This window comes from Bacillus rossius, chromosome 15, assembly GCF_032445375.1.
Source record: "Bacillus rossius redtenbacheri isolate Brsri chromosome 15, Brsri_v3, whole genome shotgun sequence".
NCBI classification, from domain to species: domain Eukaryota; kingdom Metazoa; phylum Arthropoda; class Insecta; order Phasmatodea; family Bacillidae; genus Bacillus; species Bacillus rossius.
The window spans coordinates 22,385,370-22,408,670 of record NC_086342.1 but is presented as its reverse complement, the minus strand read 5'-3'; the positions used below and the strand labels follow the sequence as shown (position 1 = coordinate 22,408,670).

The following is a 23,301-nucleotide window of genomic DNA, read 5'->3' as shown; positions in this document are numbered from 1 at the left end:
AGTTTAGAAGTAGGAGTATAATATCTACATCATCTCTCAAAAACAAAATTCTCAACTGGAACCAAGGTTGAGCCACGTGTGGTCGACGTTTCGCAATGCATTGCATCAGGCATCATCAGTGGCACAGTAGTACGTCAACGGTAATTTGACAGACTGTATACCGACAGGCAAAAAGGTAGTCGTGGTTATTTTCGCAATTTATAAGTTACTGATTGTAGTACCCTGTAACACTAAAGAGAGCCAAAAACAAATTACATCAAAGACATTTTTCCAAATATATTTCATAATAAATTGACCAGGTGTCATTAACTCTTGGGTACAGAACAGTTAATAGTTTTGGGTTAACTCATTTCTCTACAGCTAAAAGTGTGTAAGAAAAATTAACCCCTTTCGGCACAGTCTGCAGGAGCAGGTACATTTCGAAGTACCTATTCCTTCTGGAACTTTCTGGTAACTTATGGATCATTCTCACAAAAACTTGTGACAGATTGGACAAAGTATACTTTGATACTAAAATTAATTTAAAAAAAAAAATGAAGATTTGTTACAATTACTCATTTGTAAACATTTGAGCTACTTATTTTCTAACATTAACGGCGATATGATAATTGATCCATGTAACGGAATAATTTATTTTGAAAATAATTCAGTATTAGGGACTATAAATGAGTGGGTGCGTTCGAAGTAAGTAAATAAAGGAAGCAGAGAATATCACAGTAAGCAATACGAATCGTGACGTTAGCTGGGCGAGTCAAACGCGTCACGCATTTCAGCGACTCTATTAGCGTCTTGTTACAGTCCTGATTAAAATTGTTGAGCTCCAAAGATGGTAAAGTGCTATAACAGCTCTAAAAAAATTATACAGAATTTTGAATTGTTTATCAATCAATTTAACAAATTTAATAAAGTCCAACACTGACTGACAGACAAAGCACAGCTTAAACAGGTGGGTCTACATGCATAAATTAATAATAAGAGTTCCTTATATAATGTATGTGAGCACTAGGAAAGTATTTTTGAAAATTCATTAACTAAGGGGTTTGAATAGAGGATAAAGTTTGGGAAATCCTATCGGGAACACGGCTAGTAGCTACTAAAGGAGTTGGGATACATAAATAACACTCAAATCATATTATGAAATGGTTTATTTGATTTTAATAGTGTTTCGATTTTTTTTTGTCGTATGAAGTTGACTACGAGCGCCGTCGATCGACGTCACCAGCCCAGAGGCAGGTCTACGTCTCGGCGCTGACTAGGGTGGGGGTGGGGGGCGGAGCAGCGACGTCACGCTCACAGGCCGACGGGCAGGCCGTAGGGCGCGAAGGGGGCGGCAGCCACGGAGGGGTAGCCGTAGGGGTAGCCGTGGGGGTAGCCGTAGGGGTAGGCGAGGCCGGGGTAGACGGGCAGCTCGGGGGCGAGTGCGGCGGCGACGGCGGCCTTCTCGTAGGCGGCGAGGTGCTCGGCCCTAGCCTTGGCCACCTCGGGGGTGTCCTTGACGGGCTCGGGGGCGGCCAGGGGGGCGGCCACGGGCTCCTCCTCCTCCACGGCGGCGGCGGCGGCGGCCTTGGCCACGGCCTCCAGGTGCTCGGCCTTGGCGGCCGCCACCTCAGGGGTGTCCTTGACGGGCTCGGGGGCCACCAGGGGCGTCGGCACGCCGGCCAGGGCGGGGATGCCCAGGTAGGGGTAGGCGCCGCCGAAGTAGGGGTAGGCGCCGTAGCCGCCGTAGCCGCCGTACCCGGGGAGACCCAGGTAGCCGGGGCGGGCCGCGCTCAGGGCCACGACTGCTGCGAGGACGATCTAGAAAAATATAAAATCCAGCTCAAGTACCTTACATTTGATATTTAACACCCATTATATTTTTAATTTCATGTTCAAATTATTTAAATAATTGAGGTTTTGAAGATGTTTTGAAGTGTCGGCAGAATTCATTCAGCCCATGAAAAGCGAGAAGTAAGAACTGGAAGGTCCCATTTTGGTTTCAGCAGCTAAAAATTTTTTTTATAATATTTGATTTCATAAAGCAAATCCCTGTAGATAATAGTATGTCGTTAATTTTTGAAGTTATACTTCTAACGCGACTTCCAACAAGGTTGCGTTAAACGTTTAACGCTACCATGGAGAATAACGCTACCATGGAGAATTATTTGCATGCAATTAAAAACTAATTTTTTAATGATGCCAAAGAAGTATAACTTCTCACGCGCGTACCTACGTACACGCACCCTTTTTTTATTTATTGATGTTTTTTCTTAAAATAATTTTTTAGCCGTTAGGAAGACAAATTTTCAGTATCAACAATAATATAAATTTAATTGTATAATAAATTGTTGAAACCGATATGGCGTCTTACTATAACTACTCCCCATTCCTTTTCTTAATATTATATTCTGGTATTAAATTTTTATATCTATGAGATGGTCTTCCTTCCTGGTCAAATCTAGCCCGATACAGTTCGTATATATTTTTTTCTCCATTTGCATCCGGAAATACTTTCAGGTAAATGCTAGGATGTCTTTTACTGAACGATTCTCCTTCTGCAGGTTTTAATGGATTTTCCAGTCCCCCCCACCCTCCACCACCATTTGTGGCCGGTGCGCCGCGCCGGCCTTTCTCGTTTTTATTCTCCTTGTATGGTAAATTTTATTCAAAATACATGCATTTATGCATACGACACATATGTAAATGCTGAATTCAAAATTACGGTCCTACCACCAATTTATTTATTTTTTGACGTGACAACGTCTTATAAATCGATGAACGCCGTCTGCACGCACGAAAAAGTGTCCCGTAACGCACATTATCCCGTTACGCTGTGTCCCGTTACGTTCATTGTACGCTTGCGCCGCATCCATCTCTCTCCCACTCGATTGGAACAACCATCGATTTGAATTTTTCGAGGCACATTAAACTTGAAATACTCCCTTTAGTTTCCTACTTTTCCTATCATCGTCCTATCCTTAACAGAATAACACATATTGGAAGAAGTTAAATAGCAAACACGTATAAAAGTTATAGTTAAAATAATCTCTTCGTTAAAGTAATAAACATATTTTAATTAATAAGTGCAGATAAAAGTAAATTTATCAATTAAATTGTAGATTTCATTTCACTCATTTTTGTATCCATACAAAATAGTGATAATTCAATAAAAATGATTCAATTTTATTCATAAAAGTATGCAATCATTTCATCAATGTTTTGTTATAACGTTGTCACGTTAAACTATCGTCCGTAAACCGACTTTACAGACAACCAATTTTTTAATTCTAAGAACATTTTTATAATACGAGATCATGAACACTCAACTAAAATCGTAAGATATTGACCAGCGTGTTAAATTAGGTGCTGACAATAATAAGTCTTTCACGTTCCTCTTAATGTCTAATTTTATATATATTTATATAAGCATTAATTAATAAAAGACTTGTATTGTTATGCTGGTAAATATCTTAGGATTTTAATGTTATAAAAAGTTCTTAGAATTGACTGTCTCAAACAATGGAGATGACATAGAAATTTTATTTTGAAGATGTTTTGAAGTGTCGGCAGAATTCATTCAGCCCATGAAAAGCGAGAAGTAAGAACTGGAAGGTCCCATTTTGGTTTCAGCAGCTAAAAATTTTTTTTATAATATTTGATTTCATAAAGCAAATCCCTGTAGATAATAGTATGTCGTTAATTTTTGAAGTTATACTTCTAACGCGACTTCCAACAAGGTTGCGTTAAACGTTTAACGCTACCATGGAGAATAACGCTACCATGGAGAATTATTTGCATGCAATTAAAAACTAATTTTTTAATGATGCCAAAGAAGTATAACTTCTCACGCGCGTACCTACGTACACGCACCCTTTTTTTATTTATTGATGTTTTTTCTTAAAATAATTTTTTAGCCGTTAGGAAGACAAATTTTCAGTATCAACAATAATATAAATTTAATTGTATAATAAATTGTTGAAAACGATATGGCGTCTTACTATAACTACTCCCCTTTCCTTTCTTAATATTATATTCTGGTATTAAATTTTATATCTATGAGGTGGTCTCGCTTCCTGGTCAAATCTAGCCCGATACTGTTCGTAATTTTTTTTATTTCCAATTGCATCCGGAAATACTTTCAGGTAAATGCTAGGATGTCTTTTATTGAACGATTCCTTCTCCAGGTTTTAATGGATTTTCCAGTCTCCCCCCTCCTGAGTGTCTGAATGACTTCGTAGCCGCGGAGACAAGCTCACCAGGAACTTCATGGCTGCGACGCGGCTGGCTGGCTGGCGCTGCTGAGGTGACTTCAGTACTCGCCCGGGCTGATGAGGGGTGTGAAGTGTAGCGTCTGCCGGCGCCGAGCGGTTGTTATATACCCTTGTGTCAGGAGGGGGGTTCGACCCTCCTTCACCGCGTCTGGGGAGAGCCACGCCCAAAGATCTTCAGGAGATGCCAGACTCCGCCGAGGTCGCCGTCGTTGGAACCACCCGTCCACCTTCTACATCCCCCCCCCCCCCCCCCCCCCGAGGCTTGGAGGGAGCGCTTTGCCCCGAAATGTCAGATGGTCAGCCCCCATTTGTGGCCGGTGCGCCGCGCCGGCCTTTCTCGTTTTTATTCTCCTTGTATGGTAAATTTTATTCAAAATACATGCATTTATGCATACGACACATACGTAAATGCTGAATTCAAAATAACGGTATTACCACCTTTTTTTTTTGACGTGACTACGTCTAATAAATCGATGAACGCCGACTGCACGCACGAAAAAGTGTCCCGTTACGCTCATTGTCCCTTTACGCTGTGTCCCGTTCCGCTCATTGTACGCTTGCGCCGCATCCATCTCTCTCCCACTCGATTGGAACAACCATCGATTTGACTTTTTTTCGAGGCACATCAAACTTGAAACACTCCCATTCGTTTCCTACTTTTCCTATCATCGTTCTATCCTTGACAGAATAACACAGATTGGAAGAAGTTAAATAGCAAACACGTATAAAATTTATAGTTAAAATAATCTCTTCGTTAAAGTAATAAACATATTTGAATTAATAAGTGCAGATAAAAGTAAATTTATCAATTAAATTGTAGATTTCATTTCACTCATTTTTGTATCCATACAGAATAGTGATAATTCAATAAAAATGATTCAATTTTATTCATAAAAGTATGCAATCATTTCATCAATGTTTTGTTATAACGTTGTCACGTTAAACTATCGTCCGTAAACCGACTTTACAGACAACCAATTTTTTAATTCTAAGAACATTTTTATAATACGAGATCATGAACACTCAACTAAAATCGTAAGATATTGACCAGCGTGTTAAATTAGGTGCTGACAGTAATAAGTCTTTCACGTTCCTCTTAATGTCTAATTTTATATATATTTATATAAGCATTAATTAATAAAAGACTTGTATTGTTATGCTGGTAAATATCTTAGGATTTTAATGTTATAAAAAGTTCTTAGAATTGACTGTCTCAAACAATGGAGATGACATAGAAATTTTATCGTAAGCATTTATAAAAATTAACTCTAGTACAATTAACCAGTGAAAGAATATAAACATTTCTATAAGATAAATTAACAAAAACATGGTCGAAATTTGAATTCCAAGTAAAAATTACTTTAAAACGTTGATTCAAAGGCTTTATTTTTCATAGTCTCCCGAGGATGGCCCCCGTACCCACCTTTTCTCTGATGTCAATTCCATAAACCACCCTCCCCTCCCCCCCCCCCCCCAGGCCATCCACTAATGTTCCTCTCCAAAATGTATAGACCTACAAAAGTGGTGGCCCAGGGCCCAGAAGAACCTAGTGCTAGTGCATCGGGCTTTAGACACGGCTGGTGCCACATGTTGTCATGCGTACACCGCTACACTTTTGGAAATTACAGAAAACTTACGGATTTTTCAACGGAGAATTTACTAAAATAATTTACTCAAATTCTTAGTATTTCAAATATCTGAATCTTAGTATAAACATGGCCGTGGTTCTACTTCAGTTTTGTTCTTTAAAAAAAATGTAAACACATAGTTGGAAAAAAGAAGGGTGTACTTAATTAAAAAATATTATTGGTATGTTTTTATCTATATATTCTTCAATGGCATTTTTTGTGTACATCTAGATTATTAAAATAATTTTCAAGACCTATTTATTGTTGTTTCTTTACATGACACATACTTTATTTATTAGTCACTGTTCACAGAAGAAGAAAAAATCTGTACTTTTGTAACACTGCTAGAAAGATATTGCAACTTTGTACATCACATGGCTATGGTTATTTTTATATGAAATACGTTTTTCCGAAATAACACTGAGTTTTCTTTTAATTGTCACCTGAGTTTTTATTTTAATTCATGTTTCATTCAAGCAAGATTTTTTTTAACATGGAAAATATATATTTATTTGAATATTCAACAACTTGACTTTATTTTGTTTTACCTGCCTAATAATGTGCGCAGTTATTACTGGGAAACTATTCAGTAATCGTTTAAAAATAACTTTAACTATTAGAGGTACTGGGACAACACAAATGACAAATTCCCGGTTAAGAATCTGAACCCAGTATTACTGCAAACACTTTTTTTTTGTAGTGATACAGTTGTTTTCTTGATAATATACGAATTTCCAAATATCTGTAATTTTACAAGAAGATTTATGTTCCGTTAACAAAAAAAAATTCAGTGTAAACATGTATGACATAAGGTATTATTGTAAAAAATTCAAGATGAATTAATGTATGTATAGCCTGTGGATTATTTGCCCCTTATTCACCCATTAGGGGTATAATTTCGCATAATGGTAAAATAGAGGTTTGTTGTTTTGGTACGTTTGTTATTGGTAACTCATATATTTCCTAACGCTTTATTAGCTTCGGAGATGTAAATATTTACCTTAAACAATATTTACCCCTTTTTCATCCCCTTAGAGGTGTATGCTTTAATTATATATAGCATATCGTTTACGTTAGCCAATTACATTACCTATAAAAAGATTCATAAAAATTTTCAAATGATTTTCGAGTGATGCTGAAAAAAAGACTAACTAACTTACAGACCAAAATTCTAAAAATATATTTTGGAGTTTCGAGTAATATGTGTAGAATTTCAATAATTTTTTTAAATTTCAAATAATGTACAGACGTTTTACTTCGAACAGTTTTATTATTAGTACAGTTTATGGTATAAATAAATTTCAGGATTCATTGATATAGAACACGTACATTTAAAAAGGTTGCTTCTAAACCTTTAACTATACAGCATTTTAGTCTTTTTAAAAGTTTTCTGTGCCGAGAAATAATATTTGGTGGGTTTGTTGCAAAAATTAATCATACAAAATAAGGACTGGTAAAATTTTGTACTAGTATAGCTAACGATGCCATGGTTTATGGAACAAATGCTTGACGTGTTATGGTTATCAAGTGAAGGGAAATTAAATGTTATGTAAAATGTATATAAAATACACTAAAATATCTGGCATAACTGAACTAATGGAAGGCTGAATTAAGATCAAGTAGAGTATATTGCGTCATTGTAAATCTAATTATTTTTATGTATGTAGTCAAGAACTAATCGTTAATGTTGATGTGTGTGGAGAGAGTTAGTTCTCTCTGATATCGAAAAAAAGAAAATTAACCCTACTATAAAGAAGTGTTAAAAAATTTATTTTAGGTTTAAGGTTGGTAACCAGGACAAAAACAACCTCCCCCCCCCCCTTTTTTTTAAAACACATATGGCATTCTATATGTGTTACAATCCTGAGAGGGTGGTTTGAAATCCATAGCTTTTCTCAAGATCTGGATGAAACCCTCGGATCACTCAAGAGACTGTTATTTCTGTCTGACAAAAATAGCTGGAATTATCTCGAAAACAAAGGAAACTGTAAAATATTCTAACTTACCATCTGCTGTGAGGCCTGTACCCCATAGTGAAAAATATCCAGTACCACTGCCTCCTGAGAATGTGACAGTGAGTTAAGATTAATACAGTGACGACTACACAAAAGACGGAGAATGTATGTATGCCAAACCCGACATTTCGGCCACCTGTGAATCAAGTGAAACACGCTTTTATTCTCAAGGGGATCTTAACTAACATTTCCGTGATTTAATTTTTTTTTTTTCGAAACAACAGGCTGAGCTTTATGGTTTTCGATTAAAATGATAGAATCTTCTTTTCATGATACGAAAGGATTTTTCATGACCACCATGCTGTTTTTTTTCTGAAATTTTATCCAAGGAAGGTGATATGAATTTTTTTAATGATTTTGAATCCATGAGGCAGGTGCTTAGCCATGATTTCAGTGTAAAGCCAAGTTAGTCTGAAAGCAGTACACAATGAGAACAAATTTCCTTATATTCCAATTGTTCGTGTAGTTAACCTGAAGAAAACGTATTAGAACTTTAAACTGGTACTCACACGTACTTAATATGAGAACTAAAAATTGTGTATGTTTGAGATCTCAAAGTAATTTTAATTCTGCTCTGAAATCAGCTAGGACACACAAAGCACTGCTGCTTTCCATGCGAGTGGGATAGTAGAGAGAGTAAACTTAAATATTGTGTGCAAAAAATAGTCTGCTCGGAATTAACTATTGCCTGTACAGATGAATGTGGTGAACATTCTTCTTGTTGACCTCAAAATTGTTTATTCACCTCCACTGCACATTAAATTGTGTCTTGTAAAAAAAACTTTGTAAAAGCCATGGACAAAACGTGACTTGGATTTATGTACTTGCGAAAGAAGTTCCCAAGAATCATTTTATCAAAAATAGAGGTAACAATATTTGTAGGACCGCAAATTAAGATATTTAAGATTTTTTCTTTTTCTTTGACTTGCTAAATTATTTTTTAAAAATGGCACTGCTATCTTTCGCGATTGATGGCTAGAGGTTTTATCCAACTGTAAGACAGAGAATAATCGCGATATTGTACATGAACCATTGAGATCTTACCACTGAACGGGACATAACATGTCACTTAAACTATACCTTGAATCATCATTTGTAATTCTTATCGAATAATATTGGCACCATTAGTGACGAACATAGCAAATGGCTCCACCAGGATTTTACTCAAACAGAAGAGTGTTATTAAGTCAATTGTATAACCGCATTGTTGTTCGACTACTGATGCACCTTAACAATAGATTTGCCTGCGGTGATATCGTAAGATCTGTTGAAGGAAATAGTTTAGGTTTGTTACTTTGTTTCCTTTACTCTTATGTGGTTTTTTTTGCTTTTTGTATTTGGAATTTTTGCTGCAATATTGTCATTTTGCCATATTTGTGTGATGATATATGCTGACTTAAGCATCACGGTTATAACGTGAAAACTGAGGTCGAAACAGACATTCATAAAAAATGATGTGAGTTCTGGGGTAAATTATCATTCAAAAACAGTGTGTTTTGGCCATTTGACTGTGTGATTTTATTTTTTGGAAACATAAAAAAAGCAGGAGAGCTAAAATAAGTACATAGTCTTTTTTTAATGGCGATGTCACGAGGATAAAAATCGTTACTGTATCATTATTTTATCAATTTTTTTTTTTTTTTTTTTAATCTTTTCTCTTGTTCGGGATTTGGTTTCCCTCAAGCTCGGGTTTTGCAACAATTGTGGAGTAATTTGGGTCTTCGCTGGGCTGGAAAGAATGCAAGCCTTGCTCATATTTGTCTGGATGCGCTAGCGAGACTCGCATTGTTGCGCTGCTAGTCTGGGGAAATGCGGCGCAGGCTTTGTTTACCGTTGTTCGAGCCCAGCTGAAAAACGCAGGTTGTGCGCAGTCGCTTTGCGCAGGCGAGAGTGTCGCCATCTTGCGGACATTTTTCCGACTACGTGGACATCACGGTCGCGTGGGAGTGCTTGTTTTTATAACTGATCCTGTTTGGAAACTACACGAAAGACTTTCCAATCAGGAAGTTTTTTTCCGTAGGGATTTTGGGGGCAAGAGAATAGTTTTAAATGGACGCGAGATGTTTCCTCGCGGCTGTAATTCTGTGAGAGACTGTGATGCTGTCCGGCCGTGCGTTGTAAGGTGACGGTTAGGTGAGTGGAATAACGTCTGGATGACGCCTTACGTAATCTTAGTATTCCGAACGTACTTTTTATTGGTATTACACATTAAATTCAGTTTTTGGCGTTGAAGTTGTCCTCAAGAATTTGTGAACAATGTTAAAAGAAACTTTTAAAAAGTCACAAGTATAAGATGTTTGTTTTTAAATAATTAAATGTAAGCTCTGTTTTTTTTTAATTTAACACGATCCAGTACTTACATATATGTCAAAACAATTTAAAACTAAGTTTTTTTATGCTAATGAATGCTCATGATGATTTCAATCCTTAAGTGCGAAATAACTAACGACGTTAAGAATAACAAGATAACGTTGAAACTTACTAAAATAGTAAATTAAAGTTGTAAAATGTTTTCATCACTACTGATCATCGCTGATTTTAATTTTTGTGTATAAGCTAATGTAATCTTAAAAACTCCTTATTTCAGCCACAGGAGCCAAGCTGTTAATTTCCTTTATTACATTGTTAATTTTTTTTTAGAAGTATGTGTACATCTGTTGACATGAGATCTTGACTGGGTTTATTTATGTTTTTAAGCATTTAATTATTTATTTATTCATTTCAGTGGTTGGTAAAAGGTCCTAATATCTTGTTATTGTTGTTGTTCTAATTTATTTTCTTAATAAATTTTACTTGTTTTTGTAGGATTGTTTTTTTCTTCAGTATCCTGATTTTCAGTTCTGTATTGGGATAACTCTACTAAACGGATTCTGGTACCGATATGTTATATTGCTAGAAAAAGGTGTTTATTTGTCTGAGCTACCATTAAAAAGAAACATCACCCCCCCCCCCCCCTACCCAAGAAAGTGAGATGTGACAATATAGTTAACAAGTCTTAAATATTTTTATGCAAAATTTACTTTAGAGCCTAACTTATAAAGGTAAAATTTAACTGGAGTAGTTTAAGTGGAGTTTATGTAAGTGTTTCCCTATTGTCTACTTAAAATGTTTGACATTTTTCTTAATACATAGAGATATAATAATTGCAGATTCCTGAACCTTGCTTAAATAATTCAATTATAAAATATTTTTATAATCATAAATGTTTTATAACATACGATTATAAACGATAGAGTTTTGAGCTACAAAGAGGATTTTAAGTTTACTGACAAATTTTAATATTTCTTCTTGAAGATTAATGAATACACATATATATGAAATAAAATATGAACCCAATATGACAATAGTAGCTTAAACCATTACAAAATAGAAACGCAAATATCTAAGAGAATAAGTCAATTATAATTCTGGCTAAAGCCTTTGTACCGATATTCAAATGGTGCTTTGAAACATTTTAAAATTTCTAATTCGGTTTTCTTGGTAAAATTGTTACTCTGCGATTTCTAGAAGTCATTTGGAAACCATTTAGATGCTGAACTGTATCTAGTGAACATTTTATTTTGTAAGCAACAATTTCAGCAAAAATTTTAAAACACATTATTTTTACATTAAATTTTAGACCATATAGATATTTTATAAACCTTATCTGATGGGTAGAAATTCTTATTGACTACTGATACTTAAATTTTTTAACAATAAATGTATTAGGATTTATACTTTTTTATTTACTGTTTATAAAAAATTTCTGATTAGATGTTGAATCATCTTGTCAGTTTTCATGTATATTCTTGTTTATATATATATATATATATTTTTTTTTTTTGAGAAGTGTGAGATTTCTTCTGCAGGATTTGGTTAAGGTGAGGAAGAATAAATAGTTTCCTGACCACCCTGTTACAGGTTTTATGTTCAACCAACATATGAAAAGGAAGGGGGTTTTCCCATTGTAGTTATTCATTTCAACCCAGGCAAATGCTGGTGTAGTCAGTGCTATTGAATAGCCACATTTAGATACAAAAGAAAATAGTAAGAACATAATGTTGTCAATTATTTATTGCAGTTTTTATTTTATAATGCTTTGTACATTGCTTGGCACGGAAGAAGGAAAGTAAGCGAAGGCGTCACCGGCCCAGGGGCAGGTCTACGTCTCGGCGCTGACTAGGGTGGGGGTGGGGGCGGAGCAGCGGCGTCACGCTCACAGGCCGACGGGCAGGCCGTAGGGCGCGAAGGGGGCGGCAGCCACGGAGGGGTAGCCGTAGGGGTAGCCGTGGGGGTAGCCGTAGGGGTAGGCGAGGCCGGGGTAGACGGGCAGCTCGGGGGCGAGTGCGGCGGCGACGGCGGCCTTCTCGTAGGCGGCGAGGTGCTCGGCCCTAGCCTTGGCCACCTCGGGGGTGTCCTTGACGGGCTCGGGGGCGGCCAGGGGGGCGGCCACGGGCTCCTCCTCCTCCACGGCGGCGGCGGCGGCGGCCTTGGCCACGGCCTCCAGGTGCTCGGCCTTGGCGGCGGCCACCTCAGGGGTGTCCTTGACGGGCTCGGGGGCCACCAGGGGCGTCGGCACGCCGGCCAGGGCGGGGATGCCCAGGTAGGGGTAGGCGCCGCCGAAGTAGGGGTAGGCGCCGTAGCCGCCGTAGCCGCCGTACCCGGGGAGACCCAGGTAGCCGGGGCGGGCCGCGCTCAGGGCCACGACTGCTGCGAGGACGATCTGTAACAGACAATCACAGCCATTTGTTTAACATATCCGTACAATATTTGTTTCAAGAAAGAAAAAAAATCGGTTGTCTGTAAAGTCGGTTTACGGACGATAGTTTAACGTGACAACGCCATAAAAAAACATTGATGAAATTATTGCATACTTTTATGATAAAAATTGCATCATTTTTATTTTGATAATAAAAGAATAAATACTTGAAATTATACTAGTAATCAGATTTTTAAAATGAAAGAATAATTAACCTATATTGCCGAAATTGTTGTTGTAATTAGCAATGAAAACCACATCGAGTGGAAGAGAGATAGATGCGGCGCAAGCGTACAATGTGCGTAACGGGACACAGCGTAACGGAAAAACGTGCGTAACGGGACACTTTTTCGTGCGTGCAGTCGGCGTTCATCGATTTATTAGACGTTGTCACGTCAATAAATAAATAAATTGAAATAATACAAAGTTCATAGTTAAACATGTTCTCATCTTAAAATTTTAACTCTAACTGGATTCAAACAACTCTTAAACAATGAGTTATTTGCAAATAATTAATTAATTACTGTCCCAGAAACCATACATTGCTATCATCAACTTGGTGAAACATGAGTTAACATGAAATTCAGTGTTCTTGAGTGAAAAATTCCGGCGAGACTTGAGGTTTTGCGATGATGACATCGAGAATAAAATTGACAGTTTCACCTATCCTAGTTGGATAACTACATCGTTTTACATTGTTATTTGGTAACACTTTCATTAATTAAGGATGGGTTATAAGCGGCTGCTTGGACTCTGAAATTAATACAATTTGAAGTAATTTCCAACGATGGCACACGTGGTATCAGGTCATAGAACTTTCTTGCGCCCAAGAATGTTTTTGAAACTGTTGCACCAAGAACAATAAAAATGACTTTTTAAGGGTAGTTACAACTTGAAATTACTGCAATCGGTTTCAGAAAGTGGCAATTTTTTTTTAATTAATCATTTGCGTTCTTTAATTCTGTACTTTTTTTTTTCATCATTTCCTGCTTTACCTCGTATGTATTTCCCCAATAGACCTAATACACGACAACTTGTCTATTCGCTTGCCTTCAACGGTTCAACAGCAAGCTGTAGCTCTTGAATTCAAGGAAAGTTAACCCGCGCGCTTTAAAACCAGTTTCGCAGTTTACGTAGCTTAAGTAAACGACCTACCTCTCCCGATGAAAGCCACAGGGTCAAGGTCACGGCTTTTGTGGACCTGCAAACGGCGGGCAGTGCAATAAATAGGATCCGGTTTGTTTAAATACTGCTTAAGATGTGTCTGGTCATAAATTGCATAAGACCGTTTACATGGTATTTTCCTTTCGTCTTTAATTTTTAATTTTCTCACAGAGAAAACTTGTTAAAACGGGTGTTTTATCGACCTTTTTAGGTTATGACTTTGTGTTTGGAAAGTCTTAAAATAGCACAGAAATACTGCTTATTCATCAATACAAAATCAGTTAAGCGCCATTTGAAGTCTTATTGAGACGTGTTGCACACTGAAGAACTGGACGCTAACTACATGACGGGTGCGTAGAGGTGAAGACGCATGTGAAGCGTGAGTCACTATAGCCCTTAGCAATTACGCACTCCCAAACTTCATATTTCCGGCAGAGCGATCCTGCCTTAATTTCAGAGATATATTATTTTAATTACGAATGTTAGTTTCACACATGAAAAAAATTCTTAACATAAAAATAATTACGTGATTACTTCAGGTGTTTTATATTGGTTAGATAATGGTTAAATAGTTCAATATTACTTTCCAGACATCATTATGGTTTAAATATCTCTTCGTGAACCTTATATTTTTATAATTAACTATTTTATATAATCGGTCAGTGTTTTTTTTATGGTATGCATTAAGTCATGGCCTACTGTATGCCTATAGGGTAAGCCTATAAATAGTGAAAAATCAAATATAAATAATGTGATGAACACTTTAAATTAGTATACAGCAGATCCATTCTTTATATTTGACCTAACATTAAGGTAATGGTGTCTTCGTAAGTCAAATATTTGTTCAGCGTTGATGTTTTGACTTCACACGGATATGCAAAGGAATACTTTAATAGGCTACGAAACTTCCAGATAAAGTTCTCAGAGGATGTTAACAACAGGGACTAGTTTGCAAGCTGACATGTCCTTAGGAAATTCATGCCCGAAGCATAATTCGAACTTAACGAACTTATATGTGTAATACAGACACCTCATCAACTAACCCACTGTGATTAATAGTCTGAAAGATGAAATGGGCTCCAAAACACTTTATAAACCCGTTTAATGCCCATATGGCAAGACAGGGAGTAATTATGCTTTGTGCCCAACCTTTCAGAGGTATGTGTCTGGAAGTGTAAGTTGTACATTGTGAATATTTTATTTCTCTTTGGATATTTTCAGTAAAAAAAAAGTTGTTAGTGATGTAATAGAACAAAAAGTATTAAATTGTGGTTTGATAGTTCAAGTCAGTTTTATCATTCAAATCATACATTTAATGCTGGTTGTTCTATTTCAAAATTTCTTTTTCTTCACTGAAAAAATCCAAAGAGAGAGAAAATATTAATTATGCACAATACACTTCCAAACAGCATGTCTAGTATTTTTCGCCAGAATATTTCAGTACTAACTGTGCGTTAAACCGTTTCATGGATAGCTTTCCAGTATTAATTACGCGCAGTAATACGCACAGTAAAACAAAATAAAGTCAAATTATTGAATATCCGTTTATGTCTTCCATAGTTTAAAAGGTTTATTCTTGAATGAAACATCAATTAAAATATAAACTCATACGTGGATTTAAGTGAGAAATACTCAGCATTATCTTGAAAAACGTGCAAAGATATCCATAGCCATGTAATGTACAAAGTAACAATATTTTCCCTGTATTATTACAATCTATTTCTCTGCAACTGGTCTCCGAAGGACTCCTTTGTATTAGATCTTTGTTGTCTCGTTCGCTTGCAGAAGGAAGGTCAATGCTTTATAAGGATGTGGTTCTGGATCAATTACTTTTTGTAGCCAAACGATACCAAGGTAAACAACAAACAGCTGCCAAAAAGAGGAAGTTTTAATAAATTTCGCGCCTTCGCCTGCAATTTATATTTTACTAGAAAAAGAATCATTACTGCTTTCAGTTAAGAGCATTTATTTTCGTGCTGGTTCACTTAAATTCCGTTCAATCGCAACTTAAGGGGGAGCGATAAAAATCTAAATACGCCATCCTGATTTCAATAGTTTTTAGGTGACAAAAATGTTCATAGTATTTTTTTTAATTTGCTTTGTTAAATTCTATTATATGATTTAATAGAATGCTTGAATTTAATAGTTACTGTCTTTTACATTGGCGTATAGTATTTAACTCATTTTTTTTTGGATTGACTACAACTGAATTGATATTGTTAATAGATACTGTTTAATGGACTTTATAAAATCATTTTATATTCTATGTTTTAAAAATTGCCATTTTTCTTTTAAAATGATAAAATAATTATGGTGTAAAAGCTGTTGAAAACAATGTGGCATATTTGGTTCCTATTTCTCCTGCTTAAAAATTGCACACGCATTGTCTGGTAGTAAAAGCGAGGTACTTCTACACTGATAAATGTTTTTCTTTAATTTATGAAGAACTCTGTTTACAAATTATCCAGAAATCTTCGTAAATTTGCAGGCACTGAGTTACTTTGCCTATAACATGAATCCAAAAGAACACTCTTATTTTGTCAATGTGTTGTGTTGTTACCTTTGTTTAGAACAAAATATACAACTCGAGAGTCGAAATACGGAGTATTTCCCACGAAGATTCAGTTTTTTGAAATTACGAAGACTTCTTCGTTAGTTTGAGATAAATTCTTCGTTTAAAAGTCCGTAAATTCACTGCATTTTATAGCAGTGTATCGACGATGAAAATTATTTGAATAATGATTTTTTATTATAATTAAAATAACATACTTATAGCTCTAATATTGTCCAACCCGTCAGCTCAGCGGATGCACATTGGTTCTGGTGCGAAGAGTTCAAGTCCCGGGCAAGGCTTTGGTGTGAATTTGCATCGCCTGAATTAGTCGCAAAAAATCTATCATATTCAATACAGCTGTCAAATTAAACAAAAAGTATTATCAAAAACAAGTCGCAAAACGAGGACGGTTGTCTCGTTGGCAACGAAAGTTAACAACGAGCCAAACGTTTAGAAAAATTAAATGTGGTTTAGTGTCTTTGGCTGGCGAGCCAAAATGCTCCTTGGTTCGATTCCCGGGTGGAAAGAAGATTTTTTTTTAGTTTGTGCAAAAATTTCCTTCCCTGTTCCGGTGCTGGGTGTTGTTTGGTCCTTTCGTCTCCACATTGCGGCAGGCAAGGTTGAATCGTTGCAGAATCATCCTTCCATGAAGACTCCAAGTGCACCGTAACTTCCTACGCCGTGGCATTATAGCTGGCACGAGATCTCCGTAGGAATCATCATCATCATCGCACCGATCGACCGTGTCCATTTCAGAGTAACTGATTCGTCCAGCGGAGAAAAATACTCGAGTGCCCCGCCCACCTGGAAACACGTACGCCGCCCAGAGGTTAAGAAATAGACCACGTGATTTGAAAAAAACCTTCTCGAGAAAACCGAGTGGTGTCCGTTTTATGAAAATTTGACCGCGCCTTCCAAGAACCTCAGCAGGTAACCGCTGCCCTGACAATGCGTGACTGATCTTCGACTTCACCGCCGCAGCGACCCAGAAGACAAGCAACTCGTAGCAGTCTCACGCTGTTTGGAATTACAGCAAATTTAGTGACTTTTCAATCGAGAATGAAACTAAAACGAACCAAGAGATCTTCATATTTTTCATACAGCTGAATCTTCCTAGAAACTAGGCCGTATTTTGGCTTCCCTTTTTTGTGCATTTCGTTCTGGACAAAGGTAAAATCACAAGTGGACAAAAATAAGTGTGTCCTTGCTGCAGACCTAACTATGCCAAGACTGTTCTTTTAGATTCGTGTTCAAGGTAAGTGAACTCAACTTTGGTAAAATCACGGAAGATACCTAGCCTTAAAAATTAAGGGTATTCCCTAGAAAATTTGTAAACAGTGTTTACCGTTAAGTTTTGAAGGTGAAAAAAAATTTTTTTCCCAACGGTGTACTTTCGCGGAGGGTTTTTTTCCACCGCGGTATACTCACCAGGAGCTTCATGACGGTGTTGTGTGGTGGCGCTGCTGAGTCTGGTTCAGTACTCGCCACGGCCGGCTTGTGAGTGGTGACGATGGTCCGCGACCAGGCATCTTTTATACGCGCCACCGCGGACCCCCTCTGCCCTCCCCCTCCCCCTTCGCAGGTCCGCACCACACCCCCTTGGAAGTCGCGCTGGGGACATCGCCTCCCCGCCCCGCGTCCACCCGAGGGGGAATATCAAAGGTCGCTAACGGGGCCAGTTTTTTTTATTCCTATTTTTATTTTATTTCGCGGTAATTGTCGGCGACGAGCCTGGGTCTGGGACGCCGTCCGCTCTGCCTCGGTCAGGGTCGCGCCGACCTGACATTTGGCGCCTACGGTCGCGGTGACGTCACTTCACAGTCGTGGGCCTGCCGCGCTCGTCGCACTGCTGGTCCCCCGTTTCCTGACGACCAGGTGTTAGTTTAGACGACGCCGACGACCACGTTGTTACGAAATTTCCATCTCAAAATTTACGAACACAATGGTTACAAAACTACCCAGGGATCTTCGTAAATTCACCTTCATTGAACATGAAAACCCTCCCACACTACGAGTGTGTTTGCCCAAAAAAAAAAAAAAAAAAAAAGACGTAACTGCAATTGAGCTGTCGGGGCTTTTACTTGAATATCATGGTGTTATAACACAAGAACAGGTTGGAGGGCAGAGCGAATTGAATTATTTGCACTGAAAGTTAACATATAGGTATACAGTCAAAAATTAAAAAAAAAAGCTAGTATTTTTCGCGTACTATCCAATTTTCTATGTATTAAAAAATAAATGACTGCAAATAAATGTATTGATTTAAAATTTAAGTTGAATCAGAAATATTGGGAATAGGGGAGTTAACATGAGGTGTTGTCGGGAGAGGTTGTGGTTCTACGGCCTAGTTCCTGCGAAGATTCACTTACACGAAATTACGAAAAAAAAAAACTCTTCGTTTGTTTACCGTAAATCTCCAAGAGTTCGCGTGAGCTGATTCGCAAACTCTGGTGACAGAAGAACGGTCGCGTAAGGACGCTTTAACCATTGGTGCTATCTCCTAAGTCTAGGAAGGGACGTTTTCGGAAGACGTAATCCAAAAATATAGTGCGGCATACCACCGTAAGTCAGGTGGAAATTTGGACATCAACCAGGGTCCAGGGACTTGGGTGCATGCGTTTATCACGTTGGCGATGAGGTGTTCAGGACGTATCGTAGATTATTTTTCTTCTGATATTATATGTTCTGGCACACGGTTTTAAATAAATTCATCATTCGCACCACATTGTTTCTATGTGTAAAAATCTTTGCTCTCGGTATACTGCATTTGGTAGGAGAAATTTCGTGAATGGAACGGAAATGTGTAACCATGGTGCTGCCTTCTGTGGCGGATGGCGCGAATCAAAGTTCACAAAGCCAAAGCGAAACTTTACAGTAATTATTAATTGTGCAAAATGAGGAGGTTTACGACAAAGCTTACATAGGAATGGTTGATCCAAAACTGTTTACCACGTGATTTAATGCTTTCATCACAGTAGGACAGAAACGTTCCTTTGATTTCAAATAATAATAAAAAAACGTGAAATACGGACTTTCTTATACAAGAAAACACCTTAAACAATTAAATATGTTGTGTTCTTTAGATGATGCTTTCAATGGGTAAAACTGATCCAAATCATCACTCCGTACACACAGCATTGCTCGTGGGTATTGCATGCATGTTTGTGCCTGATGACGGAAACTGATCTAAGTTCCCGAAACGTCGCAAACGTTTTGTCTTGTGAAGCATACTGTGTTCTTCTATGCTGTCGTCGTTGTTTAATTTCATCGCTGGGTTCGCATGTGTTTTGCTGTATTGTCGGTGTGTTGTCCAGATAGTCACCGTTGGGTTCCTCTGTTAGTGTTCCAGGGTTGTTGTTTGTTTGTACTTACTGTTTTCGTTGCAACTATTTCGTCGGTTGCCAACCCACTGTGTTAGTCAGGCTGTAATGTTTTATTCTGACTGGTTCCTTCCGTGGAGTTCTCTGTGCTGTCTTTAAATTTTGCATTTGACATCGACTTATTTTGCCTTGTTGTCTGTGTGTTTGTGTAGTCATCTGTATTTGTTTATCCTTCAAATTTTCTTTCTGGCACTTAGTGCATACCAGCCATGGCGCGTGTCCAGAGTGATAATTATGATAAATGTGGTTGTATTATGAATTTATTTTATTTTAATGTGCAAAAAGACCAAAATAATTTAGGATACTACCCGACTAAGAGACGGACGTACGCCACACAAACCCAGAAAATTTACAAAAGGAACCAGTGTAATGACTATAGACGCACGTAAATTTAGTGGCTTCAATGCCCTGCAGGCTATATTTGCTATTATTGTATTTCGTTATGGGCCTCCGTCCTCGTGAGAGAAGACAGTCTCGACTTTAATGAACTGAACACGATTGCTTCGTTCGGTTACCGCTGGTTAGTCTCAAAAATGTGCAAGTTTCTGTACTTTAAAAACTTGTTGAATTAACCTACGGAATTTTCGGTCCTCTAGTCGTTATCTATTGTAAACGAACCATTCCATCGATTTCGGGTAATACTGGAAAACTGGAATCAGGATGGCAGGACCAGAATTTAAACCCTGGAATGTCAGTCCAGGGTCTTCACCACTGTACCAAATTTTGTAATGTTTTCTTTAAAAAAAATATGAGTGGCACACTGGCAGGTTTGATGGCCACCAGTTGGCCAGCCATTTCCCCACTGTGTAAGGATGTTCTTTACTACCTCAGAACCAAAAGAACCTATCTCAAAGTTTGGCAACTTTAGAGAAGAGTAGAATAACCGCTCTTTTTGTTATACTGTGTTTTCCATCAACCTCTACAAGCATGTAGCCAGAAAGAAGAAACAATTTTTTTTAAATTTATTCCATAAAGATGGTATTTTTCAGCAGCCACAGGATCTGGACTAACATTTGTCTGGCTCTACTGAATATTTGTAATAATGTTCCTATAACTCAAACTAAATGCTTAGTAATTTAATTTGAGTGACTTACAATGTTATGGTTTGATAGAAAACAAACTTTAAAAAAAAATAACCTGGTAAGAATTTGTAGTTCATCACATTGGCTGGCATGCAGTGAACCTTTATTTATATTTTATTTTAAATATTCTTACTAACCTCAGTACATCAATGGTTGAATGCATGTGATGTTGGAAATGTTGTAAGCAGCTAACACGTACAAAAAAATTATCTTATGTCTTGTCAAAATCTTGGTGACCAAAGATGGACTTTTACAACTAACACAAGGCGGGGAAACTGGGAAACGAATCAACTAGGATCGTACCATAATTTGTTCTAAGAGACTTTAAACAACCTTACGGGAATTATAATTCAGGTCCTTCGGAATACAAATCCGACATCCTCAACGCTACCTCAAGCCGTAACCACGTGTTGTGTTTGAGATCAACGCCTGTTTCCTTGGACAGATTAAATTGTTTTCCCACGGCAAGATTGCGCAGTGGTGATTCATTGCATTTGTATTTAAGGGGACCTAGGCTCTCATCCTTATGTAGCCATCGCTGATTCGGTGTGACATGGATTCCTGAAATCACTCCCACATCTGCGCGATTCCACTCAATTCACTCACTCGTGACACTCAATTCACTAACTCACAGCGCTCTTTCACTAAGTTCATGCATAACGACACTAAATTTACTCACAACACTCTTTTTCCCCTAATACTCTCACTCCTTACAATCCATTCACATATTCCACTCAATTCACTCATTTTACTCACAACACTCATATTTCACTGTCTCACGACACTCAATTCACTAACAACACACAATCACTCACTCACGGTACCAAATTTCACTCATTTATTAATCATTTTACTGATATTACTCACTTATGACTCTCACTTCAATTGTTTCACTCACTCACGGCACACAATTCACTCATATCACTACATCACAACACTCTCTTCACTATTCACTTACACAAAACACTCACTTAACTCATTTCATGCACCAAAAGACTAAAATCTGTCTATGTGCGTTTCTGCCGCTGGCGCTGTGACTAAAACTTCACCACGTTTCTTAGATGAATATTCTTTCGACAGCTTTGCTTTTGGTGCAAAATGCAAGTCTCTCAATGATGCGTTAAGTAAATTTGACCAAATCTAACATTTAAATAATTGATCTAGAAGAAAAAAATACTCCGGATAGAAACTGACAACCACTACAGTTTAACCACGTGGTGTGCTACCGGCGTCAGGATCAGAACCAACTGCACTGTAAATTTTATTTGTGAATATAACAGAAATATGCACGTAAACTTACAGATATTTCTACATTTGTATATTTACATGAGGACAACTGTATCACTACAATATATTGCTCGCATTAATGCTGCTCCAATACCTCCAACATTTAAAGTTATTTGTAAACCGTTCCCTATATCAACTGTGCATATTATTAAGCAGTATAAAACAAAATAAAGTTCAATTGTTGAATATTCGATTATCTTTTCCATGGTGAAAAAAAATGCTTTAATGAGATTTCAAATAAAATATAAAATTATGCGCCAATTTTCGTAATAAATACTCATAATCATCTCAAAAACCTTATTTTTCATACGCAAACAATAACCATAGTCATGTGTTGTGCAAAGTTACAGTATATTTCTTGCAGTGTTACAAACTATTTCTTGGCAACTGGTGGTGTGGACCGACGTTAGTCCCAGAACACACTGGCGCAATAAAGCCACGCGTTGCGTCATTGGGTTGAGTGACATCTGCTGTATATTTCGCTCGTTGCATGAATACTTGAATTTAAAAAATTGATAAATTAGTCTTAATTGGACGCTTCAGAACAAATTTTTAAGTTTTAAGTTTTCGATTTTGTTTTTGGTACTAGTCATTGTGGACATAAAAATTGTAAAACATGGAAAAAAAAATACATTTCGACACAGCCTACAGGCATAGGTAGATTTCGAAGAACCAATTAATTCTGGAAATATTTTGAAAACACTTTTTGACAGACTTATGGAACATTTTAAGAACTTAATGTACATAACATATTTATGTTCTGCAATATTACAAAATCATCAATTAAATATTTGCTCATTTTCTATCAGCGAAAAACATTACGATTTTTTTTTTAACTCAATGTATCCATTATTTAATAACTTAGAACTAATTTCATATTATGTACCAACTAAGGTACTTTTTTTTTCTTTGGCCTTTAAACACCATTTTTCATCTCATCCACTAATAACGTGGTCGTATTAAAATTTTTCTTTGCACCAAGGTTTAAGATAATGTTAATATGGTTTAAAATATATTCGAATGAATTTGATATTAACAAAGTTTGGAATTTTTATAAATTTTAACTCCTGTTTTTATGGTAATAATTTGTTTCATCGAAAATTGTTTCACCAAAATTTTAAATAAATGTTTTGATTTATACAGTAAATTACAATTGGATTTGATAGTACATCTATTAAAAAAGTGATGATTTTTTTTTTAATT

General features: G+C 37.1%; 3 protein-coding genes across 3 annotated transcripts in view; 1 reads left to right on the top strand and 2 right to left on the bottom strand.

Moving 5' to 3' along the window:
• Positions 1-1,148: 1,148 nt before the first annotated feature.
• On the bottom strand, positions 1,149-4,306 carry LOC134539729 (cuticle protein 2-like). Its single transcript, XM_063381982.1, has 2 exons — positions 4,236-4,306; positions 1,149-1,797 (listed from the first exon to the last, which is right to left on the bottom strand). Exons 1-2 carry the CDS (start codon positions 4,245-4,247, stop codon positions 1,291-1,293), a joined length of 519 nt encoding a protein of 172 aa, XP_063238052.1. The 5' UTR covers positions 4,248-4,306; the 3' UTR covers positions 1,149-1,290.
• A 5,510-nt stretch (positions 4,307-9,816) lies between these two features.
• The window catches only part of LOC134539434 (serine protease HTRA2, mitochondrial), a 220,226-nt gene continuing 206,741 nt past the window's right edge, over positions 9,817-23,301 (top strand). Inside the window, exon 1 of the mRNA XM_063381470.1 lies at positions 9,817-10,026. The gene's annotated coding sequence lies outside the window, so the exon portion shown is untranslated. The remainder of the gene's footprint in view (positions 10,027-23,301) is intronic.
• Positions 11,939-17,838, bottom strand: LOC134539506 (cuticle protein 2-like). The gene is made up of 2 exons (XM_063381583.1): positions 17,778-17,838; positions 11,939-12,595 (listed from the first exon to the last, which is right to left on the bottom strand). The coding sequence occupies exons 1-2, from the start codon at positions 17,787-17,789 to the stop codon at positions 12,089-12,091; spliced, it is 519 nt and encodes a 172-aa protein (XP_063237653.1). The 5' UTR covers positions 17,790-17,838; the 3' UTR covers positions 11,939-12,088.